General features: G+C 34.9%; 1 protein-coding gene across 2 annotated transcripts; it reads left to right on the forward strand.

Annotated features, from left to right (window-relative positions):
- Positions 1-35: 35 nt before the first annotated feature.
- LOC138315306 (nuclear receptor coactivator 5-like) lies at positions 36-19,647 on the forward strand. Of its 2 annotated transcripts, XM_069256209.1 has the most exons (10): positions 36-130; positions 3,889-4,393; positions 7,188-7,298; positions 8,703-8,826; positions 9,384-9,464; positions 14,931-15,155; positions 15,676-15,816; positions 16,148-16,347; positions 18,164-18,493; positions 18,746-19,647. In XM_069256209.1, exons 2-10 carry the CDS (start codon positions 3,922-3,924, stop codon positions 19,297-19,299), a joined length of 2,238 nt encoding a protein of 745 aa, XP_069112310.1. In that variant the 5' UTR covers positions 36-130; positions 3,889-3,921; the 3' UTR covers positions 19,300-19,647. The 2 variants fall into 2 exon arrangements, with proteins under 2 accessions (XP_069112310.1, XP_069112312.1); XM_069256211.1 differs by lacking the exon at positions 9,384-9,464.
- The last annotated feature ends 2,199 nt before the right edge of the window (positions 19,648-21,846 follow it).

Genomic DNA, 21,846 nt, shown 5'->3' on the forward strand with positions numbered 1-21,846 from the left:
GAAAATATAACCAATCAGAGACTTCGTTACAGGAGCTGGTCGTTTTCAGAAAGAGGCTTCAACTTGCGAATACATAATGCGAAAGTGGGTGAACGTGGTGTCCCATTGTTTTCACCAATTACAGGATTAGGTGAGTATCTAATGGTGTATTTCAAACACAAATCATAATTCCATATTTCATAATTACATTGGCAGTGTTTGTGGAATTCTGGGGCCATGTGCGATTATTTTTGCTGGAGGTACCAAAAGCCGCATGCTTTGCAGTTAGCGGCCATTTTCCCGTCCTGACGCCGGATTCTGTTTCCAGTGGAAAAAAAGTGTGAAAAGCAACGACCCTAACAATAAAGATGGCTTATCCATTCCATACTCCATCTGTTGTTGTGGATATCTGACTGACATAGTTAAAAATGAGCCCCGCCCGATTCCCAGATACATTTCAATAAATAATAAACAAGAAGGTCCAATGCAGGTTGGAAACTCTCCAAGCTCCGATTAACCTTTTGATAGTCACAGGATTTTCAAACAATGCAGCAGATATTGAGCCTGAAATAATTTGCAAGGGCTAATCCAAATGTATTATAAATTAAAAATACCTCAAAAACTGTTTGATATTTCATCAACAGTTCAAGAATACAATTTACCTTATCAGCTCAATACGGCAGCTTCAAGATACCTAAACAATGTGAGTAAAGAATGATTTACCATCTATAAGTCCCACCTTCCAATGAGTGTGGCGTCAAAAAAAATAATAAAAATATTCATAATCACAGGAAGGTGGGAAAAACGACAGTAAATCATAACCTTTCCCACATAAGATTGCAGGGCTTTTTCTCACTGCTTTGGGAATGGGGCCTGTGGCTTTGAATTTGGGAAAATGTGCGACAAAACCAGGATTTGGGGAAAATTATAAAATACAAAATAGAGCATAACAAAGAAGGTTTTTTTTTTATTTCCAATGTAGTTTATGTACTTTTCTGAAGCCATTTCACAAATACTTAAGTTTAACCAACTAAGTTCATGCAATACTTTTGGATAGTTTTCAAGAAATTTTGATTTTGGGAAATTTAAGGATTGAATTGGGAAAAATTTAGTGGTTTTGCCATGGGGAATGGGGCCGATTTTCGGCCCCAAATCATGTTGAAAAAAAGCCCTGGATTGGTATCTTAAAATTGACATATTGGTAGAGCTAATACCACCCTGTCTAGTTGCATCTTCCCACTTCAATTACTCAAGAATATTCAATGGGATTTGGCCATTGGAAAGCACTCGGTAGTCAATATCGGTAAATGGTCTTGTAAAACCGGTACCCCTTACCACAGCCTATTCATTTAGTACTGGTATATTTGTACTCTATATGAAGAGTGATATAACCACAACATCGGATAGTAGTGAGTTTTAATCTAGTATCCTCCAATTCATCTAGTTGCCCCCCCAGTAAAGCTAGGGTCATTTCAGGACGGCCTCCTCTGTATGAAATAACTTGCGGATATGAATGTCTGTATGATGTTTTGGGAGGCTACTGTATATTCATGTTGTGTCTCCTTGTAACAGTGGTACTTTTAAATGCTTGTTTTACAGTGCTATCTTACTGATGGATGTGGCCATAAATACCAAATCGCACACCCCACCCAGTCACATTGTACTGATTAGTGTCAACCCAGTTGTCCCACTCATTATGTTGAGTGCTAAAGCAGGTGTAAAGACGACCTCTTATAGACTTTTAAGGTATGCCCGGCCAGGGAACCCTGAACTTTCGTCACATGGGCAGATGCTAATCTCAAAGCCAAATATGGGCAATGCCAAAGGAGACTTTAGAAAGAATTTGTTTAGTAATACTAATAGTAAGAAAATAAAACATGTCCCAAACAGGGATCAATCTAGCTCTGATTTATTACCATTTATGGCTAAATTTTCCCTCAAGGAATGAATTCCCCTCAGGCCTAAAATTCCCTTGAAGATTTAAAAATTCCCCATTTGAAGCTAAAAAATGACTGTTTTTGTAATACAATTTCCCCTTTGACTTATTTTTCATTAATTTTTTATACTTTTGTTTTCAAATTTCTCCATATTTATCATATAGCTACTGCATATTATATGATAAACTCAAATTTTTCATTATTGAGCCTAAAATTTTGCTTTACTAAATCTAAAAATAAAATTAGTTGTTTTACAGAACTTTTTTGTCAAAATGAATATAATTTTGGACATAAATAAGAAGATTCGAATTTCCTTATATTTCGCAAAATTTTCCCCCTATTTTGAAAAAAGGGTAGTTTCCCCCAAAACCTAGAATGATCCCTGCCAAATTCAGTGACCTTTTATGATCATGCAATGTGAGCTGCAGGAACAATTTTAACACTCTACCAGAGTAATGAACCTTGATATTAAATGTCTGGATGACAAAAAGATGCCAGCGTTTATTTATCCAAAATACAGGCAATATAGTTAAGTTGTACTGTGATATATTATAATGCGCCCTATAAATCAAACAGGATAACTTCCAGACATTTCTAGTTTTAGGGTACAACCAATTGTAAAACATGTAACAAAATTGCTTGAGTTTCCAACCTGTAATTTTGACTGGTTAATCGAGTAATTTTAACCTGCTTGCATTCATTCAGGCCTTGAAAAGAAATTATTCTAAACTTTTTCCCCTGATAGGAAATGTGCCCAGAACATGTTGGATATGGAAGGAAATGTTTGTCTGTAATATGCTTTGTAAATGGTTCTTAAGTTAACATGTAGCACTAGTTATTTAATGAGCATGTTTTGTTATTAAATGTTGAGAACTTAAAGTTATTTAAGATGATATAGAAAATGCTTTAAAACTCTATTGCTTTAATGTCATTACTTCAAAATTATTTCGGTATATTTTTTCGCATTTTTCATTTTCGAGGATTTGCTGGACTCTTTTGAAGAGTGAAATATTTGATGAGTAGCGGAATTTTCGGAATTTTCTTTGGCTTTTATGTTTTTGCAGTCACACAGCATCAATATTATGTGGAATAAACTTGGTATGCATCATCTATATTTTTTTTCCATTGATGAGTACTACAGAAGTAAATAGATGTAAACTATGAATATTTGACTTTAAATGTGTAAACAAATTTGCATGTTTAAAGCTATGTTAATAGATCTTTTAAAGTGTTTACATTATTTGGCGTTTCTGATATCTGACTGGTAATATGTTGATATTTAAGTTATAGACTTAACCCTATAAATAAGAAGCAACACTTTTGTGTGGATGTATTTTGCAACTGGTTGTGTGCCTCTTGTAGTCTTATTTGAGCATATTAAAGTGAATAGTCGGGCAAAGAATACCAGTCTAAATACATTCATTGGCCTTCCAAAAGTTCTCATATATTAATACGACGGTCAAGTTCTACTTACGTTTCCTAGTTCTGACCATTAAAAGAAAGAAAAGTTGAAAGCATTGAAAGCGAGGCTGCGTGGAAATGTAACCACAGACATAGTCAGCCGGGAGGACGTTTTAGGATTCCTATACTTTAAATTAATTTCTTCGTACGCAGATAGATTCTGACGAGAGATTTTATTTTTCTATTTCATAAGAAATTATACTGGATACATTCACACCATTTTTACCGACTTTAGCCATCCTTGCCCAACTGTTCACTTTAAAATAATATTACCAAAGCTCAAAGTTGCCTTTGACAATTTTTGATCCAAAATAAGACTATTTTTCCAAAAAGAAAAAGACCTGTCACAAACATTTTTTTTTAGAATTATCAATACTCCACCTACAAGCTTGATATTTAACATTATTCGAATCATATAATCATCTTCATTGCCATTATGAGACGTTTTCATAATTTTGCATTAGTGTATATATGTTACAATATTCTAATATGATGATGTTGTGTGTTTCAGCTGTAGTCTGTTTCAGAGTCTTTGTAAAATAAAATGGGATCAAGGTCCAGGTCCCGTAGTCGTAGTCCTAAAGTCGACCAGTTTGGTCGTATTCTTCCAAAAAATCGTAGTCAGAGCAGAGACCGGGAAAGATCACGGAGTTCAAGGGGAAGTTCTCGAAGGACTCGCAGCCGCAGTCCATACAGGAGAAGTCGGCATTCAAAAAGTCATCGCAGCAGGAGTCCTAAGCCAGTGCTAAAGAGAAATATTCCCAAGAGCAAACGACGTGTCTTCAAAAGAGATAGTCATGACAGACTAGTGTCAGTCTCCCCATCGTCTTCCTCGTCGAGATCCCCTACACCTCCTCGATTTCCCCGTTATGACATCATAAGAAGTCCAACAAATGAGACCAACGTGAATGATCCGGACCTGAAGAAATCACGAGTTTTTATCGGAAATTTGCCGTATGACAAAATTACGAAGCCTGAAATGGAAGAAATCTTTTCCAAATATGGAAAGATTCTAGGTAGGCTATATTCTTCTTTATTTCAATACAGAATATCAAATAAACGCTTTTTATGCTCTTCTCATTACTACATAAAAGCATACTAGAAAGTTGAACTTCTATTCCCCATTGGCATTATTTCTGTTCTTAACGGATTTTCAAATTTAACTCTGCATGCCTTAATATGTATATTTCTCAAACTGAATTCTGCAATTATATGACTAGAAGCTATTATGCCCCTTATAGTTGGAATCACTTAACACAATTTTCTTAAAAAGTTCATTTCACTTCACACATAAATCTTCTATTTTTCTTAAAAATGTGAAGAATATATATAAATATAATGGAAAAAAAATAGTTATCAGATGTTGGCACTCAATTATATGTGAATCTTCTATTAAGCTTAAGTTGTGACCGATGTATATTTTTTATGTCTTTATGAAATGTATTAACATATTATAAATACTATAATGTGCAATTGATATGCCTTTTGGAAATTGTATTGCTGGATATATTATGAACTTATTATCATATGTGAAACACTTTACATGTTAAAAAATTAACAGAATGTATCTATACATTTGGCTTTGCAGCTAAACTTTTCTATAATAAAAAGTTAGTTGTTACAATAAATTTAACTATGACTTAGAGCCTGCGATATATAAGAAAAAACCAATATAGAGTCACTTTGACAAGAAATATAACAATGTCACTAAACAACTCAGCAAGTTTTTTTAACAGCACCATAAAAAGTTATGGCACTACCGATTTCACGATTTAAATACTGTTCACCAACATAAATCCTGCTCAAATTAAGTGAGTCATTGAAATGCAAGATGCGGTAATGTATACCAGTAATGACTTTTAAGTAAAATGTGTAACAGTGAAATTAAAGTTTTACATTGCTTAATCTCATTGAAACATCTCCAACACAGACTGCTCGGAATCCTAACGGGTTTAAACCTCGCGAATGATAGTCCGAGTCTGACTAAATCGGTGTTACAGAACCTAGTAAAATGTTAAATGTCGTAAAGATTTAACCTATGTACATTGCATTACTTAACTTTGAATTGAAAAATATGAATATTGGATTTTTGTTGGAATTAGCGATGAATTGAAGAAATTATTGCCTCTTTATTCTGACCTTGTTGTCTTGCACTGCTATGATTGATGATGTCGCGCAAACCGATATTAAAATGCAAAATTTATTATTGAAATTTAATAACATGAAATGTTGTCTGGTTGCAAATGACAAATTATATGTTATTAACATTAAAGATAAAAATGAAATATTTGAAAATAGGTTATGTATAATATTTGTGCCATTTGTGCTAGTGAAACTATAGATAATGATCTATTACAGAAAACCAAGGTCATTTTATTTAGGTGAAAGCCATTTGACCTATAATATAACACCTGTGTTTCTATTCTAGATTACATGCTCCTGTTACCTATCACTTCCTCCATCTTTCAACTGAACTCAAATAAAACATTTTGTGACTAAGAAGTGTTTGTGTTTTCTTGAGTTGTATGTGTGGTGTATGTATGTTTATATCATAGATCTCTTAACTTCAATTGTCATAACATTATGGTAGAAAACCTATATCATACAATTTAGAAATATTCTTGATAATCTGTCATCAAAAAATTATAAACAAATTCAATAAAAGTGATGAGTTTTATTTAGCAGGATATTTATTGTTTTGAAAGTTAATAGAAACAAAGATGTATTGTTGATACAGTCTAAAGTTTCATGTATGTATGCTGAATGAATTGTTGTGCTTAATTTGAATGTTTTTAAATAAGTTTATGACCTTATCAGCATTTAAAAAAAAACCAAACGCGATATTTGCAGTTAAACACCGGAGTTGAAACATTTTATCGAGATATTTTTTTTTCCGTTCTATTTACCGTGACTTCTGTATGAAGCCTTTGAATAAGTGCTTAAATATGCTGTCAGATGAGATAGGTATTGTATGGAACTTTACTGCGTGTTTCTGAATTCATGATAAAAAAACGAAATATGCAGATTCATGATGAAAAAGCTCTGTTGCAGTTTAATTTCAGAGCATAGAAAAGGCGTACACACCTTTGAATTAATGACTGATATACTTGAAACAAGAGTAAAACTGATAATCAAACAAAAACAATAGACTTATTCTTTTTTATATGATGATTGCTCAAAATTAAGATACATGTAGCAGATCTAATATTATATATTCATTATAGGATCTTTGACAAAGTAGTACTAATTTGTCTTGATTTGTTTTCGATAAAATCATGATTCCTAGGATCAAGTTATAGTTAAAATAGCTGTCCTTGATTTGATACCTGTTCATGTCAGGAATGGTATATATACAAATAAGGCCTCATGTAGGACAATATGCTTATCACAAACATTACAGATATGGATAAATGTTAGGCATGTAAATCTTAATATGCATACATGTATATGGTATACATGTATACAATACTGAACATGTACATTAAAATTATCAATATGCTTAAAGAAATGAAAATTTCAAACAAACAAAACATTTATTTAATTTTCTTGATATTTTATCATGAAGTTAAATTTTGTTTTGGATGGTTTGCATTGTTTTCAAAAAAATTTGATGATGTTACATTCTAAAAAATAAATTTGCATTATTCGGTATGTATTTGTGAATACCTGGACTGGTACATACACTACATATAGCAGAAATTAACTGGAAATAATGTTTAAGTCTGCTTCAGGATTATTTATTAGCTCTGCTTTTATGATTAAATAAAAATCTTATTAGCACAGATATAATGATCTCTCTTATGTTTGTAGGTATATCCATTCACGAGCGAGGATTTGGGTTTGTCCAGTTTGAGAAAGAGGAGGACGGACTGAGGGCAGTAGAGGTTGAGAACGGAGGACTGCTGAAAGGGAAAAAAATCGGTAATTAGAGTCAAAATTAAATACATGTTTATCTGGTAGTAAATGCAGAAACAACATCAGAACTACAGTTAAGTGGTTAATGGAGAAGACTTAGGTAATCTATGTGATATTGGAGTCTCCTTATTCATGCTGTAATCATACTGATTTTAGAGATCGTTTTGTTTTAGTGCTTTGAAGTGCCAATTCATGGTACAGAGCTAAATGTTTTATAAAAAATAAAAATAAAAGATAGTTCTGGTATTGAACCACCCAATTGCACTAATTTATATCTGTGCTAATAGATCATAATTTACAGCTGGCATCAAAGTTTTTCGCATTTGCACTTAATTTGACTGCTAAGATAAGTACATTTACGGTATTATTTCAAAAACCTATTGTATTTCAACAAAATCTGGTTTAATATAATTCAAATTTTGGCATTAAATTATTGAAGGTAGGTTTCGCCCAATGAAATATAAAGACTGCGAAATTGAAATTTATCCTGTACATAGATAAAATCTTCAGATCATTTTCAATGCATACAGCGAACAATATGGGTGGTCAGTTGCCTAGCTTGACCAGGAAAATACTCCTCTAAAAATAAAGCGAAGTCAAGCTTTACATAGAACATGACATATTTTTTTCCAAAACGAGGCCGCAGCAACAAACGGAAGCGTGCAACAAAAAGTCAGATGGCAGTGACAGTCTGCCACGGCATGTTTAGTTAAAAAACCAAGAATAAATTGAAGTACGATGGACTGTTTATACATATATCATATAATCTATAACACTTCATGTTACATACGCTCGCTAGCTTAGTACATCAAACATACATGTAGTTAGTCTGCGGCTGTATGTGCGCAGGCATATGTGTTGAAATTTAACTCGCCACGTGCAACGCCGTTACACGAGTCCCAACAGATCCTGGCAAGTTCCGCTTGAGTTTTGGCTTCTGTTTCTTCTATCGCTACATGCCATCTCTGAATTTAATTCCCTATAAATATCCTAGGGTGTTACCAATTCCATTATAATTTCCTCCACTTTGTTGCCGATTCAGATATATATTTTTTTATCTCGCACACTTTTGTTCAGCCATTCTGTTTACTTTTATTTCGTAACAATGCACATGCGCGAAACTTCGACTACACAATCCATCGCAGCTACATTTGCATACTATTTTGTCTGACGGACACCGTAATAATTCAAGGATTTCCTTCAAATTTGTATCCAAGACACATTTGTTCAATCTCAAACGTATAAAGAAATTAAATTGGGGTATTTTTGTTATGTTTTTCATCTTTTCTTCCATTTATCGGATATCACAAAAAATATTTATTTGGTTGTGCAAAACCTACCTTTAAAAAGAAAGATAAATGAATATGAAATAATAAAAACGTATTTGAATTATATCTGTTTAATTTTTAGATGTGAAAATGGCATTGACCGGTAGAAGATCTGGCCCACCCAAGCCACCAGGAGGCAGATCCCCACCCCCTCCTGGCTATGATCGGGACCGGGACCGCGACCGCGACCGCGACCGTGACAGAGGGTGAGTAATCCGCTCATCAAACTGGTAACATACAATGATATAACACACACTGTCACACATGTCAGTTTCAAACTTCTGGGTTGTACATTGTTATATAAAAGTTGTGTAGAGGCCCCAATGTCCATTTTCACTGCTCTAATATGTGGGTGCTGGCATGTAAGGAAACAATTCTAGAATGTACATTAAAGTTAACTGAATGTCTATGGGGCTTGGCTTGGAGTGTTAATATCAAGGGCTGTGCCATTGATTATTGTGACTACCACATCATAGTTGATCCATGACTTTCCATGTTCTCCTTATTCTAGTTTAGAACTATTGTAGAGTGTAGACAATTGAGGTTTTTTTGTACCATAACAAATACATATGACATATAGGACCATACTTTCCAAAACATATACATATATACTCACCACATACAAGTACAACACACAGGAAAGAACATTATGAAGTTAAATACTTTAGAAAATGATGATAGGCCATTAAAGTTTAGAGAATCTAGCGATGGTGTTTCTACGATTCCCATGGTGACCTAGTCCTGTTGTACCTTTCCTTGCCAGATTACCTTCTCCTTTACTTGGGAGAGATGGGCGGTTGAATCCGTCAAGACTTGGTGCTGTAGATCCATCTGATAAGGAAAGGTAACTCCAGGCAAATTGTTTGAATGTGTAGTGGCTTTCTAGTACTCCCAAGTGCATGTTGTTAGGTTTTCAGTGTCAGTTCCTTTCTGATTAGTTAAAAGATAACTTTTAAAGCAGGTTTTCGTTTCGTGTCAGTTCTTCAGTAAAATTCTGTTAGTTCAGTGTTTCAGTTCCTTTCTGATAGTTAAAAGATAAGTCATTTGAAGCAGGTTTTCTGTGTCAGTTCCTTTCTGATTAGTTAAAAGATAAGTCATTTAAAGCAGGTTTTCTGTGTCAGTTCCTTTCTGATTAGTTAAAAGATAAGTCATTTAAAGCAGGTTTTCAGTGTCAGTCCTTTCCTTTCTGATTAGTTAAAAGATAAGTCATTTAAGCAGGTTTTCTGTGTCAGTTCCTTTCTGATTAGTTAAAAGATTAAGTCTTTTTATTTTGAAGCATTTGAAGGTTTTCAGTGTCAGTTCCTTTCTGATTAGTTAAAAGATAAGTCATTTGAAGCTGGTTTTCAGTGTCAGTTCCTTTCTGATTAGTTTAAAAGATAAGTATAGTCATTTAAAGCAGGTTTTCTGTGTCAGTTCCTTTCTGATTAGTTAAAAGATAAGTCATTTAAAGCAGGTTTTCTGTGTCAGTTCCTTTCTGATTAGTTAAAAGATAAGTCATTTAAAGCAGGTTTTCTGTGTCAGTTCCTTTCTGATTAGTTAAAAGATAAGTCATTTAAAGCAGGTTTTCTGTGTCAGTTCCTTTCTGATTAGTTAAAAGATAAGTCATTTATAGCATTTATAGCACTGTCACAATGGTATGAATGATATCTAACAGAACTGCATACATCAAGCTTATAAGGATGCCATAAACGGTCTTTTCTAGAACAGCTTTTAGTGTATGTGTTCATGAGCTATACCTTGATCTTAGCCCATATGTTGAGAAACGTAGTATAAACAGCGTTGAAAATAGAACGTTTGTTATTAGACAAGGCTTATTGAATTATTGTTGTCTTTATATAAATGTGTCCTTGTTTAATTGTTGACTATTTCTCAAGCTTATAGAAGTAAAAACAAAATTTTTAAAAAAGAAAAAATGTTAAAATCAAATTGTTAAGTAGCTGCATGGTTTCCCATTGCTCCTATAGCTTGTTTATACTGTTGATGTGTTTTTGTTGTTAGTGGGTCTAAAATCTGTTCATACACAAATAAATCTACAACAGATGCAATTTTAGGACATGGAGTAATAGAAGTTTTAAGCTTGGTTTCATGTTTATTTATTTCTTGTTCTCTTTTAGCTCACCTGGCCCGAAACATCCTTGGGGAAAGGGGAACAGAGTTTGTATAAATTTTGGCTCTGACCCCCCGGGGGCAGGAGGGGCGGGGCCCAATAGGGGAAATAGAGGTTAATCCTTTAAATCGCTACTAGTCATAGAGTTCTGCATGGATTCTAACCAAATTTGGCCAGAAACATTCTTAGGGTAAGAAGAACAGAGTGTGTATAAATTTTGGCTCTGACCCCCCAGGGGCAGGAGGGGTGCGGCCCAATAGGGGAATTAGAGGTTAATCTCTTAAATCGCTACTAGTCATATGGTTCTAGATAATTTCTCAAATTTTGCCAGAAACATCCTTGAGGGAAGGGGAATAGAGTTTAAATTTGGCCAGAAACATCCTTGAGGGAAGAGGAATAGAGTTTGTATAAATTTTGGCTCTGACCCCCCGCCCCAGGGTAGGAGGGGCGGGGCCTGATAGGGGAAATAGAGGTAAATATTAAAATTCCTTTAGAAAAGAAACAATGAACCTGTATTCAGAACATAACTTGGCATTACAAACCAGGTGAGCGATACAGGCCCTCTGGGCCTCTTGTTGTAATTCAATGTATAGAAAAAGAAGCAAAATAAAATAATTTATATTCACTCTTTTTAAATTTCTATACCATTGTTGACTAAAGCCAACAAATTTTGCCCTCCTTCTTCCCCGTTGTCAAACGTTGTCAAATGTCGAATATATTTAACAATCAATATTGATGTTCTTGCTTCACTATTATTCTCCTATTATATAAAATTAAATTTTCAATGCAGTGATATATGAGAAGGTATTTAAGTTCAAAACAAACTTTGGATGCTAAATAAATGAGTTCAAATAATTATACTTACATAAGCATGTTTAGATGAAATCAATTAGCACACAACAACTGCACAAAAGTTCTGTTACTTTTACTCCAAAACTGTAGCTCCTTGAAACTTTCTGTATATATTAGTGTCCTAGTTGTGCCTTTTGCTATTGGGCACATTTCATTTCGATGTCTTCTATGTTAATATTGTTAACATATCAAAATCTGATCTAAGACAACACCAAGATGAATGGGCTACCGTGAAACATACATAGGTCCTACTTACATCAAAATACATAATCCTTTGGGGCACTTGTGTTATTGCCATGCTCTGCGGCATCTTGTTTCCTGTTATCGTCATTTGTTTATTTTGAACTGTCGTGAAATTAAAATATTACTTGTTACATGGAAATGGAACACAAAATATTGTAAGAAAGCAATACTAACATACTGCATTTTCATTTTGTTATGTACATGATTTAAGTGATATTTTTTGCATTTGGTTTTGACGTTGTGGTATTAGTTATATTTTCGGCTACAATGTCTGCTGTTTTGCCTGTTCAAATATATTTTGTTTTGTGTTGATTTTCTTCTTGCTTTTTTAATTTTAAATTCTGACCCAAAGGGTCAGGATGACCTATTGTCATCATGCACCGTCCGTCGTCGCCGTCCGCCGTCCGCCGTCCGTAAACTTTTCATTCAAACGACTTCTTCTCAATAACCGGAAGGCCCAGGGTACTCATATTTGGCCTGTAGGTTGCTGGGATGGAGGGCTACCAAGTTTGTTCAAATAAATGACCTTGACCTTCATTCAAGGTCACAGGGGTCAAAAAGGCTAAAATCTTTAAACGACTTCTTCTCAAGAACCAGAAGGCCCCGGGTACTGATATTAGGCCTGTAGTATGCTGGGATGAAGGGCTACCAAGTTTGTTCAAATAAATGACCTTGACCTTCATTCAAGGTCACAGGGGTCAAATAGGCTAAAATCCTTTAAAAAAAACTTCTTGTGAATAACTAAGAGGCCTAGAGACCTGATATTAGGCCTGTGACATGCTGGGATGAAGGGCTGCCAAGTTTGTTCAAATAGATGACCTTGACCTTGATTCAAGGTCACGAGGGTCAAATAGGCTAAAATCTTTAAACGACTTCTTCTCAAGAACCAGAAGGCCCAGGGTACTGATATTAGGCCTGTGACATGCTGGGATGAATGGCTACCAAGTTTGTTCAAATAAATGACCTTGACCTTCATTCAAGGTCACAGGGGTCAAATAGGCTAAAATCCTTTAAAAAAACTTCTTGTGAATAACTAAGAGGCCTAGAGACCTGATATTAGGCCTGTGGCATGCTGGGATGAAGGGCTACCAAGTTTGTTCAAATAAATGACCTTGACCTTCATTCAAGGTCACAGGGGTCAAATAGGCTAAAATCCTTTAAAAAACTTCTTGTGAATAACTAAGAGGCCTGGTCATCGATAGGGCTGAAACGATTCATCGCGATACACATTGAATCGCGATATTTGTATGTCGATACGATTTTACGATACAGCCTTGCCGTTTCGGTACGATACGATGCAGTATCTGCAGTGTTTAGACTCACACTTGAAGCAATATATCTTAACCATATCTAGATTATCAGACACTGGGATCAGACCTAAAAGTGGTGTAAACCCTCTCTGACCATCACCCCATCTGTTTTGGTAATTAGCAGTCTGTGCCTATTAAGCCTGGTAGAGAGTTGGTGTCACTGTTCACGTGTCTGTTGATTAGGCCTACAGCTGAAGTCGGCCTGCCGAGGCTGACTTGGAAACAACCTACCGGCTTTACAATAAATGTTATAACTACAGCTGGTAAGCATCACATTAAAAGCAAAGACTTTTCACAATAGTTAATGATTTACTCACGTTTTCAGTGCTTAATAGGACTATACTGTCTGAAGATAGTCATAAAGTTTGCATCGTAATGGCCGCCATATTGGCATTTGGTAATTGTAATAAAGGAGACGGATAGGTATTACAAATCCGGATTTACATTAAATTTCATTAATCATATTCATATATAAATGATAGCAATCACAATAAACAAATATATTTTTGTAGTGAAGTTTTATAAATACAGACATTTTTTTTGTTCTTAAACTTAATTTTATTAGTACTTTTGACCTAGTTGTCATGAGAATAAGTCCATAATATAATGATAATTATTTACAATTTTGAACCATGTTCAATCAATTTAAATAAGTTCATTATTGTTTTAAAAATATGTCAAGCTATACAAATATATGAACTATAGTTTTATTTTTATTTGTTAGTTTAATTGGCTACAGGTACTTACCTTTTTTTTTTCTTTTCTTTTAATGCATTAGCTGTATATTTTAAAATCCAGATACACCTTGTATATAAAAAAGAACTGTTGGAAATGCAAGATGACAGAAAACAAACGTATCGTATCGAAAATAATCGTATCGAGAGGCATGTATCGTGATACGTATCGTATCGGAGTACTGGTGTATCGTTGCAGCCCTACTGGAGACCTGATATTAGGCCTGTGGCATGCTGGGATGAAGGGCTACCAAGTTTGTTCAAATAGATGACCTTGACCTTCATTCAAGGTCACGAGGGTCAAATAGGCTAAAATCTTTAAACGACTTCTTTTCAAGAACCAGAAGGCCCAGGGTACTGATATTGGGCCTGTGACATGCTGGGATGAATGGCTACCAAGTTTGTTCAAATGAATGACCTTGATCTTCATTCAAGGTACCGGGGTCAAATAGGCTAAAGTCTTTAAATGACTTCTTCTCAAGAACCAGAAGGCCCAGGGTACTGATATTGGGCATGTAGCATGCTGGGATGAAGGGCTACCAAGTTTGTTCAAATGAATTACCTTGACCTTCAAATAAGGTCACGGGTCAAATAGGCTAAAATCTTTAAACGACTATTGTTGTATTGTACTAATAGTCAGATGACCGTTAATGCCCATTTTCTTCTTGCTTTTTTAATTTTAAATTCTGTATCTTTTGCACTCCCCTCTATGGTGTCTCTCTCTGTAACAAAGTCCATTGTTTGAGATACAGGGGAAATCCTGAAAACATTATTTTGGATAGAAATTTGTGCAAGTAGTAAATTCCCTAGTAGCACACTTACATTGTGTTCTGATGGTAAATGGCTACATCGGTATTCCGTAGCTGCTTAATTTTGCAGAGATGATACTTTTAATGAATTATTTCTCAAAAACCAAGAAATAAGCATTACATTTTAGGTTGAAATTATTTGACCTGCGAAAATAAAAAGCTATATGGTTGCAATAAAGATTGAACTTAAAATTGAGATTTATTTTGATGAGTAAAGTAATCTTTGTACTGATGTGAGATTCTGTATATTGACAGCTACCCCCCACCCACTGGTGGCAGAGCCCTCCCTCCAGAGAGAGAGCGATCACCATTGAGAGGTGACCCTTATGAGGACAGATACAGAGACCCCTACAGGGATCCTGGGTTGCCTCTCCCTCCTGCCAGAAGAGATGACCCCTACTACGACCGTGACCCCTACAGACGCCCACCACCACCCGATGATCCCTATTATGACAGATACAGAGACGATCCCTACAGGGCGTAAGTGTCATAGAAATATGAAGGAAAATGATTGCATACTGATATTGGTATCAAGAAAACATATTGCACTCAAGAAATATTGCATACAAAAAAGACGACAATTTCATGTGTTTTGTCTGTGATTGGAACTTTTCAACAGCAATAGTGTGGACGAATTATTGAAAGTTGGCACAAATATTAGATATCCTTTGTTTTTGTATGATCAGAGGGTTGTAGATTTGTGCAAAGAGTAAAAAAGAAGGATAATTAGCTACACTGGTGCTTTTGTATCAGATGTAGTCAGTCCCCTTCTGATATTATTTGTTAAGTCTTCAGTGATTATTTTAAAGTCAGTGCTTTTTGCTACACAAGTTTGATATTTTTATTTCTAACTGCTTACTCAATCTACTAAGCTACACTTAAATCTTATTTAATCAAAGTGAGTTGGTGACGTTTTGAGGTCATACTCCCCAGATTTGCGTATCATTTAACTATTTTTAAAATTGTGGCATCTATATTGAAGTGACCCTTTTTACTGCAGACCAAGAAGAGATCCGTATGCTGACCCGTACAGGGATCCATACTTTAGAGATCCCTACCCGTCTCCGTATGAGCCACCTCCACCACCAAAACGACCCCTTCCTGTGGACTGCGAGGTTATCATACTTAACTCACAGCTCAAGTAAGTCTCCATTAAAACAAATGTATGATATTGTTTTCAATGGAATCCTCCAACTAGAAAAACTTTTATATTGTGCCTTATTGAGATTTACCCCAGGTAAATGTCCAACTTCAGTGGTTATTATTTAGCTGACAAGTTAGTTTTTTGCAGTTTCTGGGCAATAATTTTAACAAATGTAACTCAGTTTACTTGAAACATTACCTAACATTTAGTGCCTTTACCAAGTTAAAAGCTTAGTGAACTTAGGACCCATTCACTCTTGCCAATATCATATGATTGACCCATTCTTAAAAAAAAAAGAAGTATATTGGTTGTTTTTACTTGGTTTAAGGAGATACGCAGAGCTTTTGGAGAGGAAATTGAAGGGAATTTCCTTGTTTGCCAAAACTGTGGTGATAGGAGAGGACAGGACAATTCAGCAAATGATAGAGGACGCTACAAAACGTAATGTTTTGTTTGCCATTGTAGTAAACAGCCAAAATGAGTTGCACCAGTCTTTAACCCTTAACATACTCCACGGGACGCCGCAAGGTAAGTGTTAGTTGGTTTTTATGGTTAAGGTTGTCTCATTTAATTAATTTCTTTTTCTCTCCTTCTATGATTTAGTCTATGGCTATACATATTTCAACACTTTTCAAAATAAGAATAAGTAAATGTTCATCACTAGAATGTATATTAATATCCACAAAAGGGCATGCACCGACTTTCATCTATCACGCTTAATTCTATCTCGTCTCCTTTTAAGATATTTTTAGATTTTAAGTTGTTAGTTAGAAATGTCGTTTTTGGTTTCAGGACAGAATTATCATTTATAATCCTATATATGGATTCAAATTAAACATTTGATTCCTATCTTAGATATCAAAATATTTGTTCATGCAATGGTATTATATTTGATGCTATTAAAATGAATGTTATGTCTCGTGTTAATGATCAGATGGATTTTTTGCCACATTTTATTTCATAACCGGACATAACTTATTGAACTATTTGTGTTGTGATCCAAGTTGATATTCTGCTTATGTACTCTCTGAAAGTTTGAACTTCAATACTTGTCCGAAGTATTCAAATTTTCATTACAAACAGTCTTAATAAAACTGATGCCGTAATCAACTTAAGCTGTTAAATCTAGATACGAAGACTTTAAATTTATAGGAACATGTAATATATGGACATTACAACCAACATAATTATGTGATAAAAATGTGTAAACATAAACAAATATGCCGTTTTCACAATTTTTTCTGTGATGATGCGTTGATTTTTACTACTCCTTTCATAAATGTTGCTTACAAATTTGTTACATAAAAATTCACTGTGCAATTCAAGATCGCTAAACATAATCAGATTTATCAACATTAAACTTGATAAAAGGTTCACAAATACGAAACAACCGGCAAAAATTATGAACCTTTCTCTTAAAAGAAGATTCTTCCCTCTAAACCCTAAATTCTGTCAACATATCACCAACACTAAATGACTACGATTTTGAGATTGTAAAAATACCTTTTTTCGCGACATTTTGTTTTTTCTCCGTCCTTCATCAGCATTTGCTGTATGCCTGCAGAACACTTTCAGGAAAATCTTCATGATCAAGTTATCAACATTCCACGAGTTCCAACAACTTCCAGAAAGACTGAAACAAAAGCTACAAAATTTCTTTCAAATAATAAATGATTCTATTGAGACAGTTATATTTTGTCTGCCGAAGTTATTCTGTTGTGTTAAATTGTGCTAAAAAATATTCAGGGAGAAAATAATGAAAGAAGGCATGTAGAAAAATTTATCATGTTTCCATAACATTGTGTTGCTTTATTTATGATTGTGAAATGTTACAAAAAACAACTAAAATTCCATAATCACGATAATCAAGATGAACATTGTTCACTGTTGCATACCAGTCTACTAATCTTTTTGAAAAAGTCGAATTTTTTTCATTCAAAAGCCAGACATAGGTTCATTGTCGTAAAATCTTAAATTCTCCGAAGACATTGCAGTGTATAAATCAAGTTAACGATCGTCAGTGAACACGCCTGTAAGTTGTACACTTTGTTACGAACTCTTGCTTCTGAAAATCAAATACGGAAGTACTGATGTAAAAAAAGAGTTAAATACTCTCGAGAGATGTTTTAAAATCAGTTCATAGAAGAAGGTATTGTGACCAGCGTAAGGTAAACCTGAATTTCTGTTAAAACATCATGGATTATATCGAGAAATGAAACAACTAACAGTAAATTTATTAGATAATTTTATTTTTTGGGTTTTGCTGAATAAACATTGTATTTATGTTAAATAAAATTATTGCAGTGTGTTTAATCCTCTGAATGTGTCTTTGATTTTTAAATAGAACACAGAAATATGCCAGTCGATGACGCCATATCATTGATCAATCGGAGTTTTGATCAGTACACCAAAACGACCAGAGAGAAGGCTGCCGCGGCTTTGCCTGCTGCCTCTGCAGCACCTGCTCCTGTTGCCCCAGCCCCTGCTGCCCCTGCTGCAAGAAGCTCAGCCCCCTTTGTACCCCCTAGCTCAGATTTATTATATCTGTTGAACCTTTTGGCTGACAGTAGACAGTTGACAGTTGAAGAGTTAGATAAAGTAATTACTTATCTCAAAGACAGACGAGAAAAGCAAATGTTAGCAGAAGGTCGTCATGTACCCCCTATTGATGAAGGTTTGTATTACTCTTGGGTCCAGCAATTCAATTTTTGCTCTGAATTTCAAAATAAATCTAAGTTTCTGGTGCACAAAAGTCTCACAGCAATTTTGGTATATATCTTACCTTTAAAAAAGATCACATCAATGATCATTTTTTGGTGAGATTAGAAATGATGGTATTCTCTATTGATCATCAGCTGTCCATAAGACCTCATCTTTACAAGGTTCATGACTATTCTAGAATTGATGTTTCCTTTTTGTTTTGTAGGTCGAGCAGGCTTTGGAGAACAGAGGAAGGAAGAGTCTGCATCCCAGAGGGAGCAGCAAGAGCTCCAGGCCAAAATACTCAGTATTCTTAATGGTCCTGGTGATGCTGGCCAGGCTGGAGCGATTACTAAGGCTCCACCACGTCCTGGTCATCCGGGACAACATATGGGCAATGGTCAACCACCTCAAGGTGGACAGCCAGGCATGTCATCGCTTATCAACTTTGATAGTCCCAGTGTTCAGAAAGCTTTAGACAACCTCATTCAGAGCGGGCCTAACTTGCTGAAAACTATCTCGACTCCCCAGGCACCGCCAATGACACAGCGTGCCCCATTGCTGTCGCGCCCTGAGCACACTCAGCAGCACCAACAGCCGGGTTTATTGACTCGCGAATCATTCAGTGGTATGGTTGGAGGAATGAGTCATCCCCCTGGAGCACCACCACCTCAGCAGAGGCCACAGTTTGGACAGCATGGCCAGCATGGTCAGCCGATGGCAATGCCAGGTGCCGCACCTAGACAGGCGCCTCCTCCACCTGGTCGAAGACCATTCTGAAATGTTGTTATAGTGTCTAGTCTTCAAACCCTGTCATTCATTGTCATTTATTCTTAGATAGCATAATTGTCATTGCTGCTTCGTAGTTCTCAAATTTCACAGCAGAAATTTTACTGACAGAATATTGTTCATGTTCATACAACTATGTTCACAAATTCTGTAAATTGATGCAGGTATTTTACTGTTTGATAAAATCATGGCTTCATTTTGAATTTTAATGTACATAATTTTTTGCATTTATACACGTAAATGTTAAAAGTTTTACCATTTCTTGTAAGATGTACATTTGTATGGATGGAAAAGTGAAGAGTGTAATGGAAGAAAAATAAAACACATGTGTACAAAATGCTACAACTCTTCTTGAATGTATTGCCTTTATTAGCATTTTGAAACGCTGAAATGGCAAAACGTATATATATTTTGAGGATGTTATGAGAAAGTATTGTTTGAATAAATCTTGGAAGGAAAAAGTACAGTGATATAACTTAAAAGCTACATTTAAATGTGAATGCAAAAAAAAAGTAACTTCAAATACATCTTCGTTGTAACTGTTTCTTTAATTCTTCAGTTGTTAGCTGTAATTTAGGTAATTTATTAACTAGTGCAATTAAATATCAACATCGTCAATTTATTTCTTGATTGTGAGACAAATTATTTTAAAATTTTTAAAACTGAACTTTCAAAATTGATATTGCCAGTGATCAGACAAAGATTTATCTTGCAGATATTGGACTTCTATCTAACAAGTTAACAGTTATGTGAACATTATGCTACGTGTAACCACTAGCAAACATTTGATCAAGTTATGAAATTTAGGAGTTTTAGAGCAGAAACCACAAAAGAAACGGATGATATAGAATCAATGTTAGCTGGTTCCTTTAAAATGTTATAAATATAATTGTAAAACATGAAATTAAAATTAAAATATTCTAGCAATTTTGAAAATACAATTCGCCATATACTAAGTTTCTAACTCATAGTTGTAACTTAGAGTAATATAATATAAAGACAGATTTAAATATAATAAACCAGCTTCCTTTCCGGCTACTGAATATCACGATTTCTATGCCAAAACAAGTTCACGAAGATGTACTTTTGCGGATTAAGAAAAGTAATGAAATTACGATTAAAAAAATATTGAAAATTACTTATCACTGTAAGTTAGATATATGTAAGCACATTTGCAGAGATAAACTTTCGTTAGATGAAAGTTAATCGCACGCTAAAGGAAGTTGGTTCACAGTATTACATTCTACAATGACTGCTTCTACATTTTGCTCTCATCTGCAGGTCTCGGAGGGTAGTTCATTGGAAAAATACAGTGGAATCTCGTTAACTGGAATAATTTCTTCGTTTCCTACGGATTTTGTAATATTCAAGTACAATACATATTTTTGTATAACATGATTCCGCCAACCTTGAGTTAAGGATGATTAACTGTATTTCACCAAATGAATTCTTAACTGAAAGTATTCCTAGCTCGTCTTTTCACAAAAATAAGAAATCATGACATGCATCGGGTCGTATGAATGGGGAATTACACAAAAATGGATGACCACGTTGTGCATTTACGGATTACGCTCGAGTTTTATGACGTGTCGTTTTATTCAGATTTTGCTTTCCCGGCGAAGGCAAGTTATCCAGCTGTTAATAAATTCATACATTAAAAGAACATATTTTTTACAATCTTTCATGTTTTCCTATCAAAACAAAGCTAAAATATCTTTGGTTTTGTTCTTATCGAAGCCACCGCGGCCATAAAATAGAAATCCTAGCGCTTTCAGGCAATGCCAGTCGACAGTTCTGCCACGAATGCGAGACCAAAAATGTATTCAATGCGATTTTCACAATGTTGGCTTTCAATGCCAAGATAAGCATAAGTACCTCGCTACCTCCCGAGAGATAAGAAAGTTGATAGTTTTCTTTGCATTTGTCGGGTCCGAGTACAGAAAACATTTGCAAATCATGTCTTCGATTCTTGATTCCATCCCGACGCATTTCTCTTTCGAGAACCCAAGCATAAATGTTTCAGTATCCATTAACATTCCGGTATTAAACCAATATTTCGTGACCATGCTTGAATGCTTATTAAAATACACCAATGATTTGCCGCATTTATGACCCATAAACACACTCGACAACGTTTTTGGTCAACGTCTGTAATATTAGTTGTGAAAATGATTCACGTAATATTAACACGGCAAAGACATAAACATGTGCGAATTTACCGAACAGTGCGTGTCCAATACCGTAGTCTCTATTATGAAAGTTATGAATACCTGTAAAATAAATGATTAAAACAAAACCGCTTAAGCATAAATGTAGAAACATACTTTCACGTAAACGAAAACGGAATGACCGTAGTCTCTATGTATTAAAAATGCATGATGCATTTGAAAGTACCAACACCAGAGAAGAAATATTACAAAGTACTTACGGCGAGCATATTCAGAAGAATGTCGTAGATGGGTTACCAGTTTCCTACTAGCCAAGATGGATTTCAACCTGAAGAGGATGTCCTGGCCTTGGATGATTTGGTTTTCTATG

The sequence above is a fragment of the Argopecten irradians genome, chromosome 2, assembly GCF_041381155.1.
Source record: "Argopecten irradians isolate NY chromosome 2, Ai_NY, whole genome shotgun sequence".
Classification (NCBI taxonomy): domain Eukaryota; kingdom Metazoa; phylum Mollusca; class Bivalvia; order Pectinida; family Pectinidae; genus Argopecten; species Argopecten irradians.